General features: G+C 37.5%; 2 protein-coding genes across 2 annotated transcripts in view; one reads left to right on the top strand and one right to left on the bottom strand.

The window, feature by feature from the left end:
- Window positions 1-24541, bottom strand: part of LOC145460230 (mast/stem cell growth factor receptor kita-like) — a 54406-nt gene that overhangs the window by 4440 nt on the left and 25425 nt on the right. Inside the window, exons 8-23 of the mRNA XM_081444977.1 lie at window positions 24489-24541; window positions 23784-24047; window positions 21347-21625; window positions 18650-18904; window positions 14270-14521; window positions 12941-13213; window positions 11010-11300; window positions 9826-9933; window positions 8741-8753; window positions 6982-7172; window positions 6058-6174; window positions 4775-4959; window positions 3859-3978; window positions 3321-3397; window positions 1934-1974; window positions 1648-1744 (exon numbers count right to left, since the gene is read on the bottom strand). The exon at window positions 24489-24541 is cut by the window's right edge and continues 268 nt beyond it. Coding sequence (XP_081301103.1) covers window positions 1648-1744; window positions 1934-1974; window positions 3321-3397; window positions 3859-3978; window positions 4775-4959; window positions 6058-6174; window positions 6982-7172; window positions 8741-8753; window positions 9826-9933; window positions 11010-11300; window positions 12941-13213; window positions 14270-14521; window positions 18650-18904; window positions 21347-21625; window positions 23784-24047; window positions 24489-24541 — 2616 coding nt within the window. The remainder of the gene's footprint in view (window positions 1-1647; window positions 1745-1933; window positions 1975-3320; window positions 3398-3858; window positions 3979-4774; window positions 4960-6057; window positions 6175-6981; window positions 7173-8740; window positions 8754-9825; window positions 9934-11009; window positions 11301-12940; window positions 13214-14269; window positions 14522-18649; window positions 18905-21346; window positions 21626-23783; window positions 24048-24488) is intronic.
- LOC145503362 (uncharacterized) lies at window positions 14792-16475 on the top strand. Its single transcript, XM_081482826.1, has 2 exons — window positions 14792-14856; window positions 15035-16475. The coding sequence occupies exons 1-2, from the start codon at window positions 14792-14794 to the stop codon at window positions 15897-15899; spliced, it is 930 nt and encodes a 309-aa protein (XP_081338952.1). The 3' UTR covers window positions 15900-16475.

Genomic DNA, 24541 nt, shown 5'->3' with positions numbered 1-24541 from the left:
GAATTGTAGTGTCAAAGCTTGCCCCCATTTTTTTTTTGTTTTTTTTTTTTTGGGAAAGACAGATTATTAGCCTTATTCATGGTGAACATTTCTATAGATCTAAATGATTTTGTTTATTCGCTTGAAGATGGTCCTAAAGTGTAGTATCAGGGGTTCAGATGTGTAGACCAAGGGTCCCAGTCATGGGAGGGTGGGAGGGTAAAAGAAAAATCAGTGGCGAAGGATCGGCACAAACGAGAAGACTGAATACAACGAGGAGCGTGTGCTTGACTAGAGGTCAGGGGCATGAGGTGGGCATGTGAGAGACATGACTGGAACCATTGATACACTGTCTTTTACAGATGTAGATAACAGTGGCTTTACTTAGGAAATGAAAGGTTTGTTGTGATATCCAAAGGGGGTGATTGTTTTCAACTGGGAATCCCTGATGGACTTTGAGATCAGGAATTGGTGGCATGTTACCTATGTTACTGGGATTTACTTATGAGCATGACACGAGGTTCATAGTGTTACATGTCTCTGAAATAAAGTATTACAATGCAGAATGTGTGTGCCTGACTTTGAGATATTGTCTCTCAGGTCTCATTAACATCAGTTTATGGATGCCATAAACTTAAACTATATCCTGTATGAGATTTCCATTTCTTTGTGTCTCCACTTTTTGTTTCTATCTCATATTGTAATTTTTAGTGTGCATATGAAATGCGTAAGATTTGGATGATCATCTTTTGTTGTAGCGAGCCATATGTGATATCTTGCTAAGAGAAAGCAGTAATTGATAAGAAGCGCAAATTGAGAGATATCTGGCCTCAGACCCAAAGCAGTAATATTTGTCAAAGCATAATCTCTAGGAAGTAAATTTAAGTTTTTCAGCCATTTAGTAAGTTTATTCCAAAAGTGAGATGTTTGGCGGCATGACCAAAAAAAAATGAATTATTGACTCAGAGGAGGTGTGACAAAAACTGCACTTTTCATCGCCCTGTAGACCTATTCTAAATAAGAAGTTATTGATTGGTACACGTCTATGTAAGAATTTAAACTGAAACTCTATCAGCTTAGTGCTCTTTGTGCATTTTTTAGCTAAAGATGGGCAGCAGTCCAATTATTAGCAAAAACTTGGATACATTTACAAGAGACCAGAATATCTGTAGAAAATAGTCAAGGACTTTTCAACATGCTCTCAAAATCGAGGCAAGCATTGTTCACAATTCATTTAACCAGACTGTGAAAATAGCCAATTAGGCGCATGGCACAGTAGAGTTTACCTCTGTTTAAAGAAAACAAGGGCTAGTAGACCAATTATTTTGGTACCACATCAATAAGGGGACGAAAGGTACAATTTAAATATTCTTAAACCAAATATTAAGAATAAACACAATCTATTAAGGGTAGTGTGTGCTGATCATGGTATATTGGAAAATAGTCGGCGAAAAGAGAACCAATCAGATTCAGGCTTTTAGCCAGGATTGGAAAAAAGGGTGTCCAAAATGTGCTATAGGGTCTGCTTAAATGAACAATTTGTAAGGCTGACTCATGTATCGTATTAATATTAGAAAAGTTCTCGTTGACGTGATTAACAATTGTAACGCGCTTACAATTAACAAGTTAAGGTAAAAAAGTAAATAATGTAATGGTAACTTAACATACAATTGGTCATCAATATGGTCAGGCTTTGGCATTTGATATCTATCCAGGACTGCTTGAACCACTCTGCCTTCTGACCATCCTGGGTATGGAATTCCTCCTGTTAAGGAATGCAGGTGTATTGTAACTTATTCATAAGCTGGTTTGATGGAAAATACTCTTTTATGTTACATCGACCTATCCCTCAATGTAAGTGTGCTGTGATCTGCTAGCTAGTTGTTTGACACTTTAGTTCTGTTCTACTTTGTTTTTTTGTTGCCGTTGTTCCTCAACACATTTGTATACTTACCGATGGTGAAGATCTCATATAAGACAATTCCATAAGACCACCTGTAGATTAGTAACGCATATCTGAGCTGGCTATACTTGTGTACTTTTAACAAGAAACAAAAGGCATAAAATGGATGATGATAACAACGGCTTTAAAGGAACACTGTCACGATATATTTGCTTAAAACTGTTATAAATTCAAGAAATGTTCCCTACATTTATGTAATAAGAACTTAATTAGCTCTAACTAAGTGATAAAAAGGAATTTCTTGAAGGAAGTCCACACTGCAGCATCCTTTTTTGCAAAATTTCAACGATTTTTGAGCGAACTTGAACTTTTGCAAAACTGACAGCCATTTCCATCCTCGCCATTGTTAGCCATCCTCACTTCCTAATGGGTTTCAATCATTTGTTGAGTACTGCTCTACAAAATAAAACCATTATTGTTCAGCTTCCAATGATCGCGATATGTTTTTTGAGATTTCCAAAATCGTGCTAAAAGTGGTGACAGTGTCCCTTAAAGACTAAGCGAAGTTGTATAATAGCATTCTACAAAGTAAAGAGCGCAATGTATAATTATAGCAAAATGATAGGTTTGCTTTAATGCGTCTTTTTCAAATTCTTCGAAATTTATTGAGCTGATAGAAAACCAGATTAAAATCAAGGATCTTTCCTAAGGAGCTTCCTTGCTTGGTGTATTGGTAATCGATCACCTCATCAAGTCTGGCTGCCAAATCCAGACAGAATATGTTGCAGTAACGTCTTGCAGTATTTTTGGAAGTCGTTGCATGTTTCGTTTTGATAACAATAGGAAGATTAAAGCCCCCCCCCCGGGGGTGGGGGGTGGGGGACCCGCTATAAAAAGGACAGGGGTGCTCGTCGTCCCTTTTAGGGGTTAAAAAAGCAGTTTTGGTAACTCTTAGAGTGCTCAGCCTCAAAAGGTCCACAGTGGAAGCTTTTGCGGTGCCTTTTAGGGTATTGAGCTGAAAAAAGTCATTGTTAGTCAATGTGTTGTTTCAGAGTTGGTAACTCTTATTGGTGAAAAAAAGAAATTGAAGCCACGTCCACAAAACAGTACCTTGGTGCCTCTTGGGGGTTTCTTTCCAAAATTTTCGACGAGCACCCCCGCCCTTTTTAGATGGGAGTCTCCTCCCCCCCTTCCCCACCCCGGGGATTAAAGGCACTGTCACACTAGGGAACAACGTTTTTGTTGCACCAAGCTTTGCATGGAGTAGAACCAAGTTCACTTCAACCCATATTCATTTCAGGAGACGTTTATTATACTAGGCAACCTCTAATGCAACTCTTCTTGAAGCGGGGCAATAGACTTGTGAGACAAAAACAACTACTGTAAACAGCGTCTAAAGTTAGTGTTAAAGTTAGTGGGATACTTATAGTTTACATACACGTCACTTTGGGTTGAGAGCGCGGAGAATTCTCCTGAAAGTATCTCAGGTGCAGTCCATTTGATTGGCATACAGCCCTGAAAATACAGTCAGTAGAAACCTGTGAACCATAACTTATACAAAATCTGTACTAACAAAACTAAATAATCAAAAAATTGAAGTGGCTCTTTAGATTTGTTAAACTTGGCAAACAGATGCATATAAAACATGTTATAATCACAATTTGATATAAAAAAGTGGAGGCCCCTTCTTGAGTTAGAAGTACTTAAAGCTTAAATTAAGGGTTTTTAACGACTTATACTATTCCTATGGTTACCGTTAATTTAAGGCAGGAAAAGAACTATAACTCCTTTATCAATAACTGAGTGTTCGTTTGATCTCACTATTACACTAGCTTCCAACTCAAAAGAGGTGTAGTTCATGACAGAAATAATGAAAAATGCTGGAAACAGTTGTCAGCCATCCCAATCATTTCCCTTGGGACCAATAATTATGTGTTAATTGCACTATGGCTGTGTAAAATTATAAATTGAGATACCTTTTTAGCGTTTCCATGTCCATATTTGAAATCTTGATAAGCCAGACCAAAGTCGGTAACTTTGCAAACAAAGTTGTCATCAACAAGAACATTACGAGCTGCCAGGTCACGATGGATTATCTACAAAAATATATTATTTTACATTTTGAATATGATGCCACCTGTCAGAAGGTAACATTTAGTTATTGTATTTTTTTTTAATAAATCAATTTTACAGAAAGCCTACATCCTTTCCCCTTTTTTTGAAACCAGAGGAGTTCAATATAAACCATATCTTTAGAAGTCAGCGTTGTATTGCAATCCAGGGATAGGAGAGGAATTAGACTCTAAAAGGAATTGCAAAAGCTGCCGTCAGAATGTTGAAAAGTTAATTGAAGGCACTCAACAATTCACTACCACTAATATTTCTACTCCCAGTACATATTATCATAAGTGGGTTACTGTGCTGAACTCCAGATCGAGCGGTCGGGGGATCAAGGCCTGACTGAGAACATTCAGTAGTGCCTTTGGCCGACACACTACTCTTGCAGTGCCTCTCCCTCCCAGGTGCATAAAATGGGTACCAGCAAATATTATGCCGTGGGTAGCCATGTGATGGACTAGCATCCCTCCCAGGGGGTGGGGGAAATACTCCTAGTAACGTACACTGCAGAAACTGTAGATGCGATAAAGAACTGGCCTGGTGGGCCAAGAGGCTTAAACACAGGCCTAACACTATGTACAGTAGAAAACTTCATCAATGAAAATAAGTCAACCAAATTACACACACAAAAAAACATACTGCACTGCCAGTCGGAGCTTCAGAGTTTGTTAAAAAGTGGTGTAAAATTAACTGAGTAGGATTTTTTTAAAATAAGTGTTAGAGTCTTAGCTTGCGGAATTTTGTTGCAGCCTAATTGGTTAGATGATTACTTACCCCTCGGGATCCAAGAAACACCATACCAGCAGCAATTTGTTTGGCAAACAACACTAGGTCATATATTTCCAGCTCTGAAACACTCCCCTGTCCAAGATGATATTTATCATGAATTCCACGGCTTTTCCTCAGATAACCCAACAAGTCACCACGCGCCAAGTACTCCATGACTAGGATTGGTTGAACTACAAGAGAAGTAAGTAACAAAACTTACAGTCTGTATCTACAATCAATTCATCTCTTGAGATACTCTACACTTTTGGGAAATTTGATAGATGAGGCAACCTAATAATCAGTGTACTGGATACAGGATCGGTGGTCCAGGTTTGGGCCACTGAGATGTCAATGTGTTGTCTTGTTGGGTAAAGCATTAACCCTCACGTAACCTACTTACTCAGAAGTACAAAAGAATGAATACAAGACAAAGTATTGGGGGTTAACTGTGATGGATTATCCTCCTTTTCAGGTGAGGTAGAAAAAATTCAAGTCACTTCTTGCTACAGAATCCAGTGGTTATAGAATCCAGTAACCACCGAATCAAGTGGCTACAGAATCAATTGGTTGCAGAATTAAATGGTTCCAGAATCCAGTAGCTAAAGAATCTAGTGACTAAGGCATCAAGTCGCTGGAGAATCAAATGGTTCCACACTCTAGTGGATATGGAATCCAGTGACTACAGAATCAAATGATTCTGGAATCCAGTACCTAAGAACTAGGTGGCTACAGAAGCTAGTCGCTATAGAATCAAATGGTTCCAGAATCAAGTAGCTACAGAATCCAGTGACCACAGAATCAAATGGTTCCAGAACCCGGTAGCACAATCAGGTGGCTACAGAATCTGATAGTTACAGAAACTAGTGGCTACAAAATCCATTATTAAAGAATCTAGTGGCTGTAGATTGAATCAAACGATTGCAGAATTCAGTAGCTACAGAAGCTAGTGGCTCAGCACAGAAAATCCAGAAGTTACAGAAACTAGTAGCTACAAAATCCATTAGTTGGAGTCTGGAATCCAAAACATTGTTATAGAACCCAGTGGCTACAGACGCCAGGGGTTACAAAATCAAGTGTGTTAGAGAATCAAGTTGTAACAGTCTGATCACTAAGTGATAAGTGTTTTTCCTGCTTGACAAGATAACACGGGAATTAAATTCAAGATACTTCTAAAAAAATCATTATCAATTTAGTTTTCATGTGTACGTCTTTAAAGAAACGTCACAGTGTAGTGACAGCAGGAGATAAACCTATATTAACATTTTATCTCAATTATTACATCGTTTTACCTCGTGTGGTAACACAGCCAATAAACTCAACAATGTTTGTCTGACAGTTTTCTCCAAGGAACTTTCCCAGCTCGATTTCTCTCATCAGAGATTTCTTTCCATTTTCTCCAGAAGTGGCTACAATGTAAAAACACAATACAATAAGGTGCAAATAAATTATAGTTATAGCTACAAATACTATTGAAAAAATGCCCTGTCCTCAGAAAATAATACTCTAACTACCATCATTTTCTTCATTGCTCTGAATTTTGGCACGAAATTGCAGCGTTAATGTACAATTTCACATGTGAAATTACAAAATTGTCATGGAAATGTTTAGCGTGAAATTTCTCGATACAATGAACAAGTCAAAAACCCACAACTGTAAGCTTAATTTGTCACCCATGTTATTAAAAGTCAATCAAACGGTATACTAGTGATATTAAGATATAATTTCAATTGCGTTTTGTCAAATGTCTTTTTTCACTTCCCTAAAGGCTTGAAAATTATTAGAATTTTGAAAAACAATGCACATGGAATTACTTTTTAATTTCGCTCTTCACCATTTGATTACGCATGCATACTAGTACAGCAATTACTAAAAAAATTCAATTGAGTGTCTTGAGGACCTTTAACTGCCTAAACAGAGGACAGTAAACCTGTCGTAAGAGACAAAATTTAACTACTTATGCAAATGGAGTTTACAATGAAAAGGAGCCTAACTGGACAACTGAACTGCTACAAATAGTTTTTCTTGCTTACTTATTTACTAATTTACCATATCACCAATGCTCCTTAAAAGAAACAAGGAAACCATTATTTGAGCAATAATGCAAAACAGTCATTGATTGCCTGACTACAACACAGATAAGATTAGTATGCCCATTACAGAACAGAATACCACATGAAATATCAGTTTGTCTTCCTACTGCTTCATGATCTTACGTGTAAAGCATTTTGCAGCAACTGTCCGATTTCCAGGTTTTCCATCTGGTTCCTTCAAAAGTGCTCTCCAGACTGCTCCAAATGCCCCCCTGCCAATGACCTCTTGAAGTACTATACGGTCAACTGCAATCTCCCATTCGTCCACTTCAACATTCAGCAACTCCATATTAACTGTTTGCTCCGGATCAGGACTAAGCAATTAATTGATTTAACTTCAGTGAGTTATCAGATATTATATAATAATTAATTGAATGCGCATGCTCTGATTGGTCAATCAGATATGGTTATTTGTGCCAGTAAACTCATGGAGATTTCGCGTGTCTTCTGAATTATTATATAAAAGCAATAGACCACAAGTTTTTATGGTTTATAAGCTGATAAACCACTTGGGATGTTGGAAGAACACTCGAAGAATAGACCAATTTCGATATATTAAAATTCAGCCTAAAACAATAGACCTCAGTACGAGGCTCTGGGGAATAACTACAGAGTTTGTAGGGTTTATTCCCCAGAGCCTCGTGCTGAGGTCTATTGTGTTAGGCTGAATTTTAATATATCGAAATTGGTCTATTCCTAAATCACTCACCTGCAGCTCGTGATTTACGAATTCTTCTCGTATTCTTCCAACATCCCGCGTGATTTATCGGCCTATAAACCATAAAAACTTGTGGTCTATTGCTTAGAAGACCAAGCTGATCATGACGCCATATTTCCCAGTAATGTATGCCTGTGCATCAGAAGTCTTGCACTTCAAAGCATGCCCAATGAATGAGTTGCCAGCAATTGGATACCCGTGTTATGTAAGGGAGTTTATCAGTAGATTTTATTACATATTTCACGGTTATTCAAATCCATTTGCGATAAAACGACGGTGAAAAAGCGTTGATCTCTCTCCAAAATCGTTTTTTTGTACCTCAAAACAACTTTTCGCTATACATTAATTTTCCTTCAAGCAACTTGCAATGTTCACCCCCCGACGATCCCAGAGTTCTTTGCACAAACACGAATATACGATTACTGGCAACTCATTCATTACACACTCATGCTCAAAGGGTTTTTTTCATTGGGATTTTGAAACATTTTCGCCAAAACAGTCCTAAGCTTATGACTAAGCACTTTCTCGTACATGAAATGTGCCTAAAACACCAAAATAAAAATACAAACTAAATTGATGGCAGATTCAATCTCGGATTACATGTCCTGCATGCATAACTCATGTCATATCACCCCTAATTGACAGCTTGAGTGCACTAGACAGTATACCTTAGGCTATTACACAACTATTAGTTAGCTCAGCGGGCCAAATTTAACTAAATTCAGCCAATCAGATTATTCCTTTGCTTGTCCAAGATTCTCAAAGTACTGGACCAGGCACTGTCCAAAATGATCCTGCATGATCACTCTTGAAGATTTCCTGGTATATTTATGGCTTATGTTTCTGAAAGAACTTGTTTTCACATAAATGATTCCTTTTCTTTTCTTCCAACTCTGTTTTGCTTAACATCAGACATGAGTATGCGCCTAATTGGCGCCCAATCAAAATTGCACCCTTGAAGTTTGCAATGTTTCAGTTTCAGTTGTGTAATAACTCTCTCATTAAACCACGCTTGTTTGGGGTTACATTGGTGATGTTCAAAAACAGTGATGCAAAATAAATAAATAAATAAATAAATAAATAAATAAATAAATAAATGAAAAGTAATGTAAGACTCGACTCACAATTTAGAGAAATTAAAAAACAAGAAGATACTCGACTTACAGTTTTGCCATAGCTGTACATGTACAACCCCAATGAAAGATAACAAAAGTTACAGATGTATGAAAGACAAAAAAGTACAACAACTAAGAAATAGAAAACATGTACAGTGTTTCTATTGAGTTATAGAAACACGAGTGTAAGTTTGGGAGAATGAGAAATGCTGTGGGAACACGAGCCAACAGGCAAGTGTTTCCACACCTTTTTCGAGTTCTCCCAAACTTTCACAAGTGTTTCTATAACTCAACAGAAACGCAGAGAACATAATTATGTTTTCTATTTCTTTTAGAAGAATTCCATGACCAAAAGAAAGAAAACAACTTGCTTACTTTGATCAACAAAGTGTAAATTCCCTTTGCTCGCGCCATCATTATGTCAACAGCTCGTGCTAGTTCTGTGTTTCTATCGCGTTTTAGTATAAATCTACTAGCGTTCTATCACGAATGCCAAACTCTGATTGGCTACGCTACTCGCTAGCTATTCTGTGATAGATAATGAGTAGCGTAGCAGTGTGCAGTTATTAACAAAATGAAGGCCGCTTCTTGGCGTTTTCCAAGTGTCTGTGAAGAGGATTCAGATTAAGTTTTGAATGACTAGTAGATTTATTCTAAAACAATTAGATTATGCGCTCTCGATTTCTATCGCACGATAGAAATCTCGAGCTCATAATCTAATTGTTTAATATATGGAAACACGATTTTAAACCAATCAGCTAAACTCAGGTGTAATATATGCCAGACCTGAGATGTGTTTAGAATTCTTACTATTAAAAATGCTATACTGGACTTAGGTGTGACTCAAAGCAGTCCAGTTAAAAACAACTATCATCTGGCCAAAGACATGCTCTAAAATCTGGCATTCAATTGTTGCTGATAGTAGCTAGATATTAGCTGGTAATAGTTTTCTCCTTGGGCTAAGCAGCCAACCAAAGTGTTTTACATGACACTGAGACTGAATTTCTCTTGAATCTGCGACTTAATGGTAGAAGAGAGAGCCAAATTAAGTGGATCGTTTCTTCTTTAAAACAAAACCTGATTAGGAAGACAAAAGACTACGATAAAACACTGTCTTTCAGTTATTATTTTTACCTGCCCTTCGACGTTTGCAGATGTACCAGCCAACAGCAAATATGACAATGCAACCAAGCATGGGTCCCGCAATATAATACCACTCCAGAGCCAGCCTGGTGACAGAACCTGAGTAGCGAGCATTTAGCACGACTATAAAATACTTCGATCATTTTTATAGTCTTCTAGTTTAATATTGTTATTCTATTAGAAGGAACAGTCACCTAATGGTTAGCTTACTATACTTGGGACTAAGTAGTTCAGGTTGAAGCCCTGACCAGGGTTATAATGCATCATGTTGTTGGGCAAGACAATTTACTCTCACAGTGCTACTTTCGAGCCGGTCTCAGTTGTTAAACAGGTGATTACTGCTACATGTAACCCAGGAAGACCGTACAGTCTGTAACTGTGATCAAATGTGGAAGCCTTTGGACGTCCTTGGCACCATAATTGTAGTCTCTACACATTCCCAAAATGGGTGTCTCACCATTTGGTAGGGTGTCTTAGGTCTTAGTTTTTGAGACACCCATTCCCAAATTATAAGCCGTAATGGTCCAGCTGTTGACATATATTGACAAGGTACTTTGAAAGTGTTGTGCCTTTAATAGGTAGCCTGTAACTTGCAAATAATTGATTATTATTACCAGTTGATTATACAATTGTATAGAGCGGTTTTCAATTGAGTGTTGTAAAACCAAAACTACACCAATTACTTACCAATTAGACTACTCAGCCAATCTCAAAACGTAGTAAAACCAAAACCAAAACCAAAACCAAAACCAAAGTAATTGTCTAGTAATTACCTTCGACACTCAATTGAAAACCGCTCTATGAGTTTATACAATATATGTAATAAATTGTTGTAGCGTTGAAGGCTTGTTTGTCAGCATCCTGCTGAAGTAATAACAGCAGTTGCCCAAAGCAGTTAAGCCATAACAGTGAAAATAGCCTGCTGAACAGGCGGATTAGCGGAGCAGACCGCGAAGCATGATACACGAGCGCGGAGCACGATCATGATGACTCCCACGTCGCACAAGTGGTCGCACTCCACTCTCATGTATCGTGTTTTCCTCTCTGCCCCACTAATCCGCCTGTTCTGCAGGCTACAGTGACAATGAAAAACTGCTTGCATCGTGTTTCACCATCTATACGGACAAGATCAATAACAATTATCCTGTATTAAACAAACAGAAAAGTCATCTTACCCTTGACTGACTTGACATTGATCTTCACAGTGGAACGGGCCACAATACCTGGTCTGTTACGTGCTTCACAAGAATATTCACCACTATCACCTTCCACAACTTCGGCAATATAAAGTTTGCTCAATTTGTCATCTACTTGTGTATCAATTTGTGCTCTTGGGATTACTTCATCATCATTTTTCTTCCAACTGATCGCCACAGTAGCTTCATTGGCTGAACAAGTTAATCTCAGTTGATCTCCTACTGCCAGTTTTGGATATGGCTTTGGGCTGACTTCAGCACTGGGTTTTTCTTTTAAGACCAACAATCCAGCAATAGGCAAAGGTGAAAACAAAGCAGTCAAATTGTGAAAAGACAGAGTCTTAAAGGTATTAAATTTGTCTGCAAGGCTCTTTGGTGCATTTATTTTCTGGAGAGCTTAATAGTATCATTCTCTATTCATCTTGATCAAGTATGAGCCTCATCCCTCAGAAATTTACTGAGAAAAGAGATACAATGTGAAGATTTCAAAACAAGACCAGTGACAAATAAACGCACCATCAAGAAAATTTGAAGCAGGCAATTTGATTTCAATCTGCCAATCAGCAAATCATGGCCATTAGCAGATTATGAATATTCATGCAGAGTTGAACCCCTATTAAGCGGCCACCCCCTATTAAGCGGCCAGTTATCAAGTCCCTAAATTATTGTCAGTGAAATACTGTGAATAAAACCCCAATTAAAGACGTTCGCGCTAATTGTTTCTGCGCATCCTTACTGCGCACACAAATTCACGCATGAGAAAGCATGCTAAGTAATACATGAACAATGATACGGCAGATGGCCATTGCTATAACTTTGCCTGGATTTAAAGATCTTGGACGTTCGGTGACCCCTATTTTTCTTTTGATGGATCATTTTCTCTATCGATTTTCTACGTTTAGCGAAAAAATGAAGAAAATCTATTGACCAGAAGTTTGAGTTTTTTGCAAAATGCACCATCGAATTCCGTTCTTCTTAGCTCTTCGTTTATCTGCTCGACGGTTTCAAATGCCTCTTGAAGGTTTAAGTTTTAACCGACCACCTCTATTAAGTGGCCACTGCCACCTTTTGGTCGTCCTGATGAGGGTTTTTCTATTGTCTATTAAATGGCCACCCAAAATTTAAAAACTTTGTTTTGGAAAAGGCGATGTCAGATAAGAGTCCAAAATCGAAGGTGAGGACTAGTGATAAAAAGATTCAGTCACATGTTTATCATGATTGTCTTGAAGTGACTCCATGTTCACTAAAAAATTAACCCAATGGTGAAAAATATTCAAGGTACACCAACCTCTATTAAGTGGCTAAACCCTTTTTAGCGGCCACTTCACATTTCCCCGAGGGTGGTCACTTAACAGGGGTTTGACTGTATGCGAATGTTTGGCCTTAAAAAGATGGGTAAGGATACTGTGAATGTATAAATTATACAGCTAGGCCCAGTTATCTTGAACTCTCAAACTGAAAAAAATAGTTGAGATACTGGTAGGAGGTGGCACAAGATGACCCACAGTAAATGAGTTAAATAACACGATTTATTATATGGAGAAGAGTGTTTTACTGGGAACTAAACCACTCGTAGATTCCATACGCCACTTCATCCGGGACCCGAGTGGCATATTTTCCGTATGTCACCTTTGTGAGTGTCGTATCGTTCAATGACGGCACGATTCCCGCCTTTTGCTTTTGTTGAATTGGTTTCTCCATATAATGAAAAGAACATTATACGTTGGCTCGAAGATATGAATTTTATGTTCTCGTGGCAAGAACAATATCTCACGAGTGAGCGTCGCTCACTCGTGAGATATTGTTCTTGCCACGAGAACATAAAATTCATATCTTCGAGCCACCGTGTAATATCCTCTATACATTTTTTAAACTTAAATTATTGAATGATACTATCTTTCTTTCCTTACCAAACACATGAAGGTATGCAGAGAAAGTTGTTGTGTTAGCTTTGTTTTCTGCTGTACACTTGTAGATACCTTCCATTTGTTTTGTAGCATTAGACAACTCCAGAAATGATCCTTCACCAAAACTGCTTTGCTTGACACCTGATGGGAGGTCCCCATCATTAAATTTCCAGGACAATGTTGGCTTGGGAACACCTGTGGCTTTGCAGCTGAAGTTTGCTGGATGGCCTTCAGGCACAGACTTGTTTCTTGGAGAAACATAAATCTGAGGAGAGACTTTAAACCAAACATGCTCTTTTAAATTGATGGTCTCATGGTCTCAACCCAACCAGAGCAATCAACTGATTCACTTATTTTCATTTTATTTTAGGGTTAAAACCCTATTTAGCCTGGCCTTATTTTGTTTCTGAGCCAGGCCAGGGGAGTTGCTCTCATATACATGTATCTACATATCTCAAAAAGTATTCGCTCAGTAATGAAACTTAATTACATGACAAATATTTAGGGATAATTATGTGACATGACATCATATCACACCTTAATGATGTGAAAGTTAAAAAGTCCCCCATTTTGGATATGCTGATTTGCAGATAAGCATTTCCAAAAATTTTTCAGAAATTGCCGCAGAACAGCTCTTTGATATTTCCCAAATCGAAACAGAAACAACTCTTAATTTTGATAAAACACACTTATACCCTGTTGCCGTGGAAACATAAAGAGACAAAACCAAAATATTATCCCTGAAAGTACAGTAAACAAAAAAAACAAACAGAAAACAAACACCTGATTTCATAAACTTGCTCCAACAGCTATCGCATGCCAACTGACAAAGGATACGACATAATTACCTTACACTGTAAATTCTGGGTATAAAGGGGCACAAAAAATAAGGACCCATTGATTTCAAAACAAAAGCTTAGTAATAAAATCAATGTAGTTTTTCGTTAAAATCAGGTAGAACATTTTCACATTCGTCCCAATGATTATTAGTTTGGTAGAAAAAGTTATTCCATTGTTGAACTCCTGACTATTCGAAGATAGAAGTCCTCTTTAAGTAATGTTGTAGAAAAATGTTCCCCTAGCTACAGTACAATCAAAGAAATGAGGATTGTTGTTTTCAATAGGAACTTAATAGGCCTTGATTAGTACAGTCAAAAGTTTAACATGTTAAATTTCCAACTACAGGTATAAATGTGACAAAGCTAGTGAGGCCATCACTTAATTGGAAAGTGTGCCAGGTTTGGACAACTGAATAGAATTGCCATTAACTCTGTTCAGTGACTGATAGAAGCCATGTTTTTAATACTTTTATTCAGAAGTCATATACCTTACCTGTTACATCAATCCAAAAAGTAGCTTGTACCTCTCCTAACCAGTTTGCGGCTGTACATCCATACAAGCCAGTGTCGTCTAAAGTCATGTTATCATCAAAGTATGTGTTTTTGTTTTGGTTAGCAAGATCCACGCCATTCTTAGTCCAGTTAATCTGTAGTGGACGATCACCCCACACAATGCATTTCATTTTAAACGTGTGGTTCCATGCAACAGATTGATTCCTGAGCTCAGGGTGCAGTTCAGGTGGAGCTTGGGAAGCAAGAGAATTAAGGAGTGAATTTGCTGTTTACATGTAAATGAAATTTCCAAATCCTTTATGTTCCTTTAAAGACTGAACAAACAAGCCAACTTGGTGAAATTAAAAAAAAAAATACACTGTAGCTGTCAAGTTGATCAATGTTTCCCATGTATTACAACCCATGAATAAAAATTGTATGCACACACTTTCCATGGTTGATACATATGTACATCATGCATGCATTGCTATATAGGACATTTTTATACTGCAGTCAAACTTGCATGAGCAGCCACCCTTGGGAAGTGGAAAGGCCAACATCTTTTTCAAAACCAAGGCCAAACCACATGTATTAAATCATTGCTGGCTGCTTTAAACAGAGGTAGAAAGAAGAAGGAGAATAATAATAATAATAATAATAATAATAATAATAATAATAATAATAATAATAATAATAATAATAATTGTATCACGTGCCCGTGATACAGCTGACACAGCCAACAAAGCCATTAAAGAAATCAAAGAAGGTATCGATGGACCACTCATTATAACTGGCATAAACCAAATTGTATACGCCACTGCCTCGATAATAACAGAGAAAATAGGCCTAAAACCAAGACAACACGGTCGCATACACAAAAAAAAACAGAAGAGCCTGCTTGGAAAGCAAAAATTAAGAAAGAGATCCAAAAAAAGCGAAGTGACCTTTCGATTCTGACGGAAATACAGAACGGTTCAAACATCAGGGAGAGAAAAAGGAAAGAGATTGAGAAACGCTACGACATCAAAAAACCTGGGGATGTGCCAATTATCAAAGAAAAATTGAAACAACAAATACAAGCTAAGGCGCAAAGGATAAAGAGATTTGAAAAAAGAAACAAACATTTCCGGCAAAATAAGATCTTCAAAGAGGACGGCAAAAAGTTCTACCGTGAACTGGGAAAGAAAAAGATTGGTGTGGATGAACCACCGCAGCCGGAAGAAGTTTTGGATTTCTGGAGTAACATCTGGGAGAAAGAAAAATCACATAACAAAGACTCTGCATGGATAAAAGGGCAAGAAGACCTGCACAAAGACCTTAAGGCCCAATCATGGAGAGCAATAAATGTCGAAGAGACCACCTGTGCTATCAACAAAAGCAGTAACTGGAAATCACCTGGAAAGGATAAAGTTTCTAATTTCTGGCTTAAACATCTTGTCAGCTTACATGAAGACCTAGCAAAAGCTTACACAAAGGTTATTGAACACCCTGAAGAAACACCAGAATGGCTTACTGAAGGTATTACATATCTACTACCAAAACCAGAAGAAACAAAAAACCCAAAGAACTATAGACCGATTACTTGTCTTCCTACGATGTATAAGATTCTGACATCCATCATAGCAGAATGAACATACACTTTCTTGAATGAACACCAGCTCCTACCATCAGAGCAGAAAGGCTGTAAGAGAGGGAGCTACGGATGCAAAGACCAACTCCTGATAAACAAGATGATTCTGGAGGACTGTAAGACCAAGAAAAAGAACCTATCCACAGTCTGGATAGACTATAAGAAAGCATTTGATAGTACCTCACACGTGGATAATAAAGTGCATGGAAATCTATAAGATCTGCCCTGTGACTGTCAACTTTATCGCAGAAAGCATGAAATGTTGGAAGACAACGTTACACCTCAACCACACTGAAGGGTCAATAACATCAAGGCCTATCAATATCAAAAGTGGAATCTTTCAAGGAGACTCTCTCTCTCCACTCCTGTTCTGTCTTGCCCTTGCTCCACTGAGCTCATTACTAAAGGCAACCACTTATGGGTATGAAGTCCAGGGTAGAACAATCAGCCACCTCTTTTATATGGACGACCTAAAAACATATGCAAAAAGTGACAGCCAGCAAACCGGCCTACTCAATATTGTAAAGACATTCAGCAATGATATCAAGATGGAATTCGGGCTGGACAAATGCGCTAAAGCCACATTCAAAAGACGAAAGCTGACAGAAACTTCCGATTTACAACTTGACATTGACACCTGTATCAAGGAACTAGACCAAGAGAGCACATATAAATACCTTGGCGTGGATGAAGGTGATGGTATACAGCATGCCAAGATGAAAGAAAGAGTGAGGAAGGAATACTACCGCAGAGTAAGGATGGTCCTAAAAACGGAGCTCAATGCTGCCAATAGATTTGAGGCAATCAACACCTTAGCTATCCCAGTGGTGACCTACAGTTTTAACATAATCGACTGGAAGATGAGTGAAATCAAGAGGTTAGACACAAAAACAAGAAAACTACTCACCCTATCAAAAATGCATCACACAAAAGCAGATGTAGACAGACTCTACCTCCCAAGAAATGCTGGTGGTAGGGGTCTTATCCAATTAGAAGCCTCCTCCAAAACAACCACGATAGGGCTCGATACATACCTAAAGAACACTGATGATGCCCTAATCGAACTAGTGCAAGAACATGATGGCAGAAAGAAATTGTACTCTATACAAAGGCAAGCAGAACAATTCAAACAAGAACTAGACCTAACAATACCAGATAAACAAGCAGAAGAAACAACCACCAAATATGCAAAGAGAACCAAACAAATGGCACGAAATAAGACCCAAGAAAAATTAACAAAGCAGTGGGAGAACAAAGCCCTACATGGAAGATACCCAAAGAGAATAAAGGAGGCAGATGTTGACCACCACAAAACCAACCAGTGGCTCAAAAGCAGTGGACTGAAGGCAGAAACGGAAGGATTCATAATCGCAGCCCAAGACCAAAGCCTAGCTACCAGATCATACCACGCCAGCATTATCAAAGACGGTACTAGCCCCCTATGCAGGATGTGTAACAAATACGATGAAACAATTGACCATATCGTGTCTGGGTGTCCTGAACTTGCGAAAACAGAATATACCCACAGACACGATAAAGCAGCCGCGTATATACATTGGAAAGTCTGTCACAACTATAATATAAAGACACCAGAAAAGTGGTATGACCATGAGCCACAAACAGTTACAGAAAACGAGGATGTCAGGATATTATGGGACATGCCAATACACACAGACAGGAAAATAACAGCCAACAGACCCAATATAGTGATTAAAGACCACAAAACGAAAACCTGTAAATTTATTGACATGGCAGTACCATCAGACAGAAACACATCCGTGAAAGTCAGTGAAAAACTATCCAAATATAAGGACTTGGAAATCGAAACAAGCCGAATGTGGGGCATGAGAACGGAAATGATACCAGTTATCATTGGAGCACTTGGAGCTATCAAAAAGGGACTAGAAACTTATCTTGGAAGAATTCCCGGCCAATTAAGCATCAGTGAACTACAAAAGATAACCTTGCTAGGTACAGCACACATTTTGAGGAGGGTGCTATCAGGACCATGGTTTGGTCTCGGCCCTAAGGAGTCTAAGCAAACATTACGTGAGGACGATAATAATAATAATAATAATAAGGGGTGTTTCTTGGCTTCCCTAGGCAACTTGCTGTTGCCCGGAGCCTATGACGAAACCAGCTTCAATATCATCAATAGCTGTGTGAATCTTTAATAATAATAATAATAATAATAATAATAATAATAATAATAATAATAATAAAAATAAAAACCCTCGCAGCTGGGTAGATCCAAAGTTGACCATAACCACTTTAAGTGTTGTTACAGAAAATAAGCATATCCCTCCAAAAGATGAAATTTCAGGGTGCCCCAAAACCTAAGACCTTTAAGACCTAAGAGTAAAGACCTAAGACTTCAGACCCCCTCTGAATCTCAGAAACTAAGACCTAAGGGGGTCTTAGGTCTTACTTTTAGAGATTTGGAGGGGGTGTTTCAGGTCTTAGCTTTTGAGTTTTGGAGGGGGTCTTTGGTCTCTGTTATTGAGATTTGGAGGGGGTCTCAAGCCTTAGTTTTTGAGACTCAGAGGGGGATCATAGGTATTAGTTTTTGGGATTCCAAGGGGGTCTGATATAAGGTCTTAGAACTTAGATCTTTTCTTGAGACCCGATGTTTAGGGTTTACCCCCCCCCCCTCCCCCTTTTCTCCTGAGATGCTGCTGAGAAAAGTCAGCAAAATAAAATTCTAGTCCTCTTGATGGTTGATGTTATACATGATAATTGTCATTAACTTACTTTCAACTGTAACGTCTATGCTGGCTTTGAAATCACCACCAGCATTTTGTGCTTTACAGGTGTACGTTCCCTCGTCTCTCTCTGTTACATTTGCTAAGACCAAAGTTGTGTTCACCTCGTTAGGCAGAAGGACATTATTTTTATACCACGATAGTTGTGGTTCAGGCAAACCTTCAACAATTTTACAAGTCAGATTGCCACTCTCTCCTTGCCTGTATATGCCTGCGCCTGGTCCTAACGAAATTAATGGGCGAACTAAAAAAAACACAAAAAAACAATAACAAAACATTACTAGGATAAAGAGATAATTATTTTTTTAGACAACAGTCCTAAAAAAACAGTCCTAAACAGCACTCTTGTCAACTATCACGTGATACAAATCTCGAGCTCATAATCTAATTGTTTAATAGAAACACTTGTGAAAGTTTTGGAGAACTCAAAAAAGCTGTGGAAATACTTGCCTGCCAATCATGTTCCCACAGCATTTCTCATTCTCCCAAACTTTCACTCGTGTTTCTATACATGTAACTCGATAGAAACACAGTACATGTTTTCTATTTCTTGAATAAATTTGAGGTATGGCCCAGAAAGGACCCAAAACAAAGTTCAGTACCAGGAGGAAGCTCTGACCACAGGTGTTAACTATGTCCTTTTTATAGACAATTTATGACAGAGAAAAGTATCCCTTTCATATTGAGCTTAATACAAAATAGTACCCTTTTATATCTATATCTACAATGCATGCACTGTATCCTTTACTTACAATCTTTGACAGAATAACCCCTTAAATTATATATTTGAAAGGGCTTTTTTAACTACAGTGGAACCCTGTTAAAATGGGCATCAAAGAGCCATGAAAATGTGGCTATATTGATGGGTGGGTTGGGCCAAATTTCATGATTTAATAAACTGTTCTATAAAAAGCATCCAGAATGCAGTTTCAATTTAGAAAAAAAAGGAACTTCAGTCCGTATACACAATATTAACAAAGGAAAGATGAACATAACTGACTTGAGTGGCAGTGAGCGTAAAATGGGGTTTCACTGAACAGGTGATTCCAGGGGGATATGGGAGCCTGGTAGGGTGGCGTGCATGTTATTCTTTTAAGAACCCTCCAAAAAGTGGAGGAAAAAATGTAACCTGGTGTGAAAAGATTAACCTGGGTTGAAACATATCACCCTAGGATGAAATCATTCTGACATATAATTACAAATATTATTTTACGATTCAACAGATACATCGTATTGAAGTACCTTCTAAATTATTGGTAAGTTTTAAATTAATCAATTGTTAATTTATTGGTTAAATTAACTAAATCATTTTTTTAAAATATATTAATTTATATCAAAAGAGATTTCTTAAAACATAAAATGGTAAAAACGAACGATAAAATCGAACGTTTCAGAGTAGTCATGACTCCATTATCAAGGAAAAATATACGTTAGATCATGCAAATTAAAGCTGCATTTAAAGCGATTTTGGCACGAAGAATTAACATAAAAGGGTGCGAAGATTATGAAAATACTTTCGCACACATGGAATCTGATTGCACGTTAAGATTTGGCTTTAAAGCTCTTATAAAAAGCATTTTGTGCACTAAACAGGCAAATTTGTTTCTGCATTTCTTAAGGACTTCGCAACGCTCTTCGCACCCTTTTATGTTAATTCTTTGTGCCAAAATCGCTTTAAATGAGATTTTACTGTCACGCCAGTAAAATATAGTTAATGGAGCGTGACGTACGTTCTGAATGAGCCGTTCATGGTGGCATCACTTTCTATAGAGCTATTGAGCAGTTATATTCCAAAGGTCAGCAAACTGTAAGCCTTATTGTAGCTAAACCTAAAACATTGTAGCTTTGTTACCTTCTGAACGTTATAACGTACCGTAGCATAATGGAGCAAAGCATTAAAGCACTATTCATGTTTAAGATGTTACACGTGTTAGGGTAAGCTGTTCGGTAGTACAGCCTTTTCTATTGGCTTACAAGCAGACGAACATCTCCATATAAAAACTCGGAAAACTGCTCAGAGTCCATTTTGAGTTTGTCTAAGCAACGTAGCCATCACTTGTTGTAAATCTATCGTTTAATTTTCCCTCCCTCCCTCCGTTTGGAGACGAGGTTGGTCATGTATTCCTGCATAATAAACAAAGGGTCACTCCTGTGTGGTACGGTTAAGTCTGCACAGCGACTTCCCCCAAGCTTGTTGTTTTTTCATCGCCTTTGAACATCGCTTGCTAACCGATACTCTTGTCTGATCCAGCATGTACTGTCTGTCATTCAGCTTGTAGTGCTGGGGAGATAAGTGAGGTTGTTTCGTCACGCTATCGCCAGAAGTCACAAGGGCTAACCAAACGCAAGGCAGTGTTCCCCCATAAACGCCATCACGAGTTGTTTGTATTTGAGTAATAGCTCTGGTTCAATTGCAAGTCACCACGGTTAACTTACTTTCGCTAGGAACAACGACATTAAGTGGGGTAATTTGCACGATCTAACATATTTTTCCTTGATAATGGAGTCATTACTACTCCGAAACATTTGATTTTATTGTTTGTTTTTACCGTGTTATGTAAAATTAAGTTAAATTAAATATATAATTTAAATGAAATAATTTTAATTAATTAATTTAATTAATTAATTTTCAATTTAATTACTGGTAATTTTAAATTAATTTTGCTTAAAAGCATTTGTCACTCACTTATAACAAAGACATTGATGGTTTGTTCTTCTTCTGTGGCCCTTTCACTTCCTTTATTTTGTCTAAAGGTGCAGATGTACATTCCTTTGTCTTGTGGGTGAACTGGATTGACGCACAAACTCCCATTAGAAAGTTGTGTGAATCTTCCCTTGTCCAGTGGTGTTTCATCTTGTCTCTTCCACTCAATCTGTGGAGCTGGAGTTCCTTCAGCACTACAACTTATAATTCCAGAATTACCAGCAACAATTCTTTGTTCAGGGTTCTTCTCAGTAAATCTTGCTTTTGGAAGCAATATACATAAATTGTGACAACCGCTTGTAAGTTATGATAATTATTATATCATTATATTCTGAGTAAACCATCTGTGTACTTCTGTAAATTAAGAGACAATACTAGAAATTAAAGTAATTTAAAAGCCAAGCATACATGTATTACAAAAGACTATGTACAAGGTTAATGTTATGGACATACTACATGGAACATGCCACTACAATACTGCATGCTCGTCCTAATTTTAGATTTTTTCTCCTTTTTTATATACGTAAGCTTATTCAGTTGTTACATATTTTATCCATTTCAGTGTTGACTATTTAATTGCTTTCTTTGTATTTACTATTTCGGGACTATTTTATCTAATTAGATGTAGAGATTTTCTCTTCATAATTTATCTATTGTTAATTAAGTGTCCCTAGTTAGCTCTAAAAGCTAAATATCATAGACCCTCAAATATATAATTTATTATATTATATTAGAAGTTGATTACTAATTTGCAGCAAATTATCACTTAAACACTTCAATTTTAGATTTTAAATTTACATGGATTTATTGATTTTCAGAAAAACATCAATTAATATCAATTAATATCAATTAATATCAATTAAGAAGAGACTTGAGTTTTTCTATATTTCACAATGTGCATCTACTGTTTACATTTTGCTATCATTTCGTGAAGCAAGACAACAAAGTTTGCAAAGATTACATTGAACGTTTGTCTGGAGAAAACAAAAGTTCAATTTACATGTAAAGAAAACAATGCTCTCTCCAGTGAAAAATTCTTCATGATTGCCATGGGCAAAAACACAGAGCTCTTCATATTTTATGCTAGGAGCAAATTAAGTTCTACAGTAGCAACACTAATAGGAGGAAAAATCAATGCTTAACTGATTGAAAAGTCATAACTTGAAACCGATGAACACTGTTTGAAAAGAATCTTGGCTGACAAGCAGCTTAGGTTCCAAAGTATATCTAATGGTTTTCTTTCACTGATCTTGCTGTTTTAAGTTGATATTTCTGCAAGCAGTTTGAATACCAAGTGTTTGGAGGTTTTTGGTTAAAATTACAAGGTGCTGCCATGCATGTTTATTTATTTACAACATCATCACATGGTCAGACTTCTCACTCTCAATATATGATTTCTTGTTGAATTACTGTAAATATTCATCCGAAATAGGAATTAGAAATGATTAGAAGTACTGTTATACTGATCTCTAGATTCAAGCAATGCAGTATTTTAAAAATGGCCAACTGCATCAAGTAATAATAAGTAAAGATAAACATGGTGGCATATAATTATATACATATTTGTATAGCATGCACATAATTTTACATCCCAAAAAAGCAGAAACAAAATGACTAGCATTCAAAACAGGCATACTGACTTCAGATCACGTATTGGAAACACTATTTAACACAGACACAACCTTGTTATTTGGAACAAAACCATTTGTTAACCAAGATTCCCTCTAACTACTACGGACAGACCTGATGACATACCTGTACAGTGTAACGTAGCCCACCCCCCGGGGGGGGGGGTACTCCCTTATATGGGTTATATAGAGTGGTTATGTGCGGCCCCAAAGGGTATGGTTTTTCAGCTGTTTTGGTCCTAAATAGGGTGTCAATTTTAGCCATTTTTGTCATAAATAGGGTATGATTTTTGAGCTCATCTCCAACTGGGTATGCTTTTTAGAAGAAGTTCCTTTTTCATCATTAGTGATTAGAGCAACCAACAAAAGCCCTTTACAATGCCTTTAACACTGGTCTGAACTAGGGAGCTAAGTGTAAGGCAGGTCTGAAACGGGGTATTGATTCAGGATCAAGTCATTCACAGGGTATCAAATTTTTGGTCAGGTCATAAATAGGGTAGGGAAAATCATAGATTTTGGTCATAAATAGGGTAAGGGTGTTAGGAAGCTGGCTGCATAACCCCACCCAATTTTTCTCGGAGTACCCCCCCTCCCCCCCAGGATGCACAGGTGTAAATGGTCTACCAAAGATTACTGAAATTGAGGCTAGAGAAAAAAAATTGTACACATTTAGAGCTGTGAAGGTACCCATTTTAAGACAAACATATTTGGCTAAAAAAAACAGGCTAAATGATCAAATTATGTGCTAGTAAAAATTATGTTCCTAGTAAAAAAATAATCATTTAGCCTACCATTGACATAGATGGTGTAGTATCGAGTGTATTCCAATCCCCTGCATTCATAGGTTCCTCCATCAGACAACGCAACGTTTTTAATGGTCAGTTCACCATTTTTGTTTGCTTTCATCCTTGTCTCAGATGTGGGGTTTAAAATCTCTTGATTTTTGTTATCGAACCAACTTATGTGTTTGGTTTCATTTTCCAAGGAGCAGCGAATAGTTTCACTCTTGCCAACATCCAAAAATTCTCGCACCGCGTTCAAAACTATTTTGTCCCCTGAAAGAAAAGACTCCTGCTAAGCACACTGTAGGGGCATTTAGTATAGCATGCTTTTCAATATTACCTATACAACGTACCACATAACAAATAAGGATAAATCCTTAGGTATTAATTAATCAACCTCTCGAAAAGGGCTGACTCTTCTCTGGTAAGCAAGAATATTGTGATCCACACTGTGGCTATGAGCGTCAGATAACAATATAATTTTATTGCATTAGTATACATGTGTACCACACAAGTAAATAAGGGTTTTCTCACATTTGGAGGTGATTTAGCAATGAAAACACTTTTTGCAATTACGGGCAAAAATTTTGAAATTTGCTATGATTGGTTTATTGCTATGAGCATATGGTGGTTGTATGGTGGTTAGATAATGCCAGACTTTTAAGTATTATCAATAAAAATAGTACTAAATCAAACTATTCTAAGATCACTTACCTTTTGGTTCACACAATGCCTGAGCAGCTGTGTCATCATTTTGACAGTCAACA

The sequence above is a fragment of the Orbicella franksi genome, chromosome 11, assembly GCF_964199315.1.
Source record: "Orbicella franksi chromosome 11, jaOrbFran1.1, whole genome shotgun sequence".
Classification (NCBI taxonomy): domain Eukaryota; kingdom Metazoa; phylum Cnidaria; class Anthozoa; order Scleractinia; family Merulinidae; genus Orbicella; species Orbicella franksi.
This window is presented reverse-complemented; position numbering and strand designations above follow the sequence as displayed.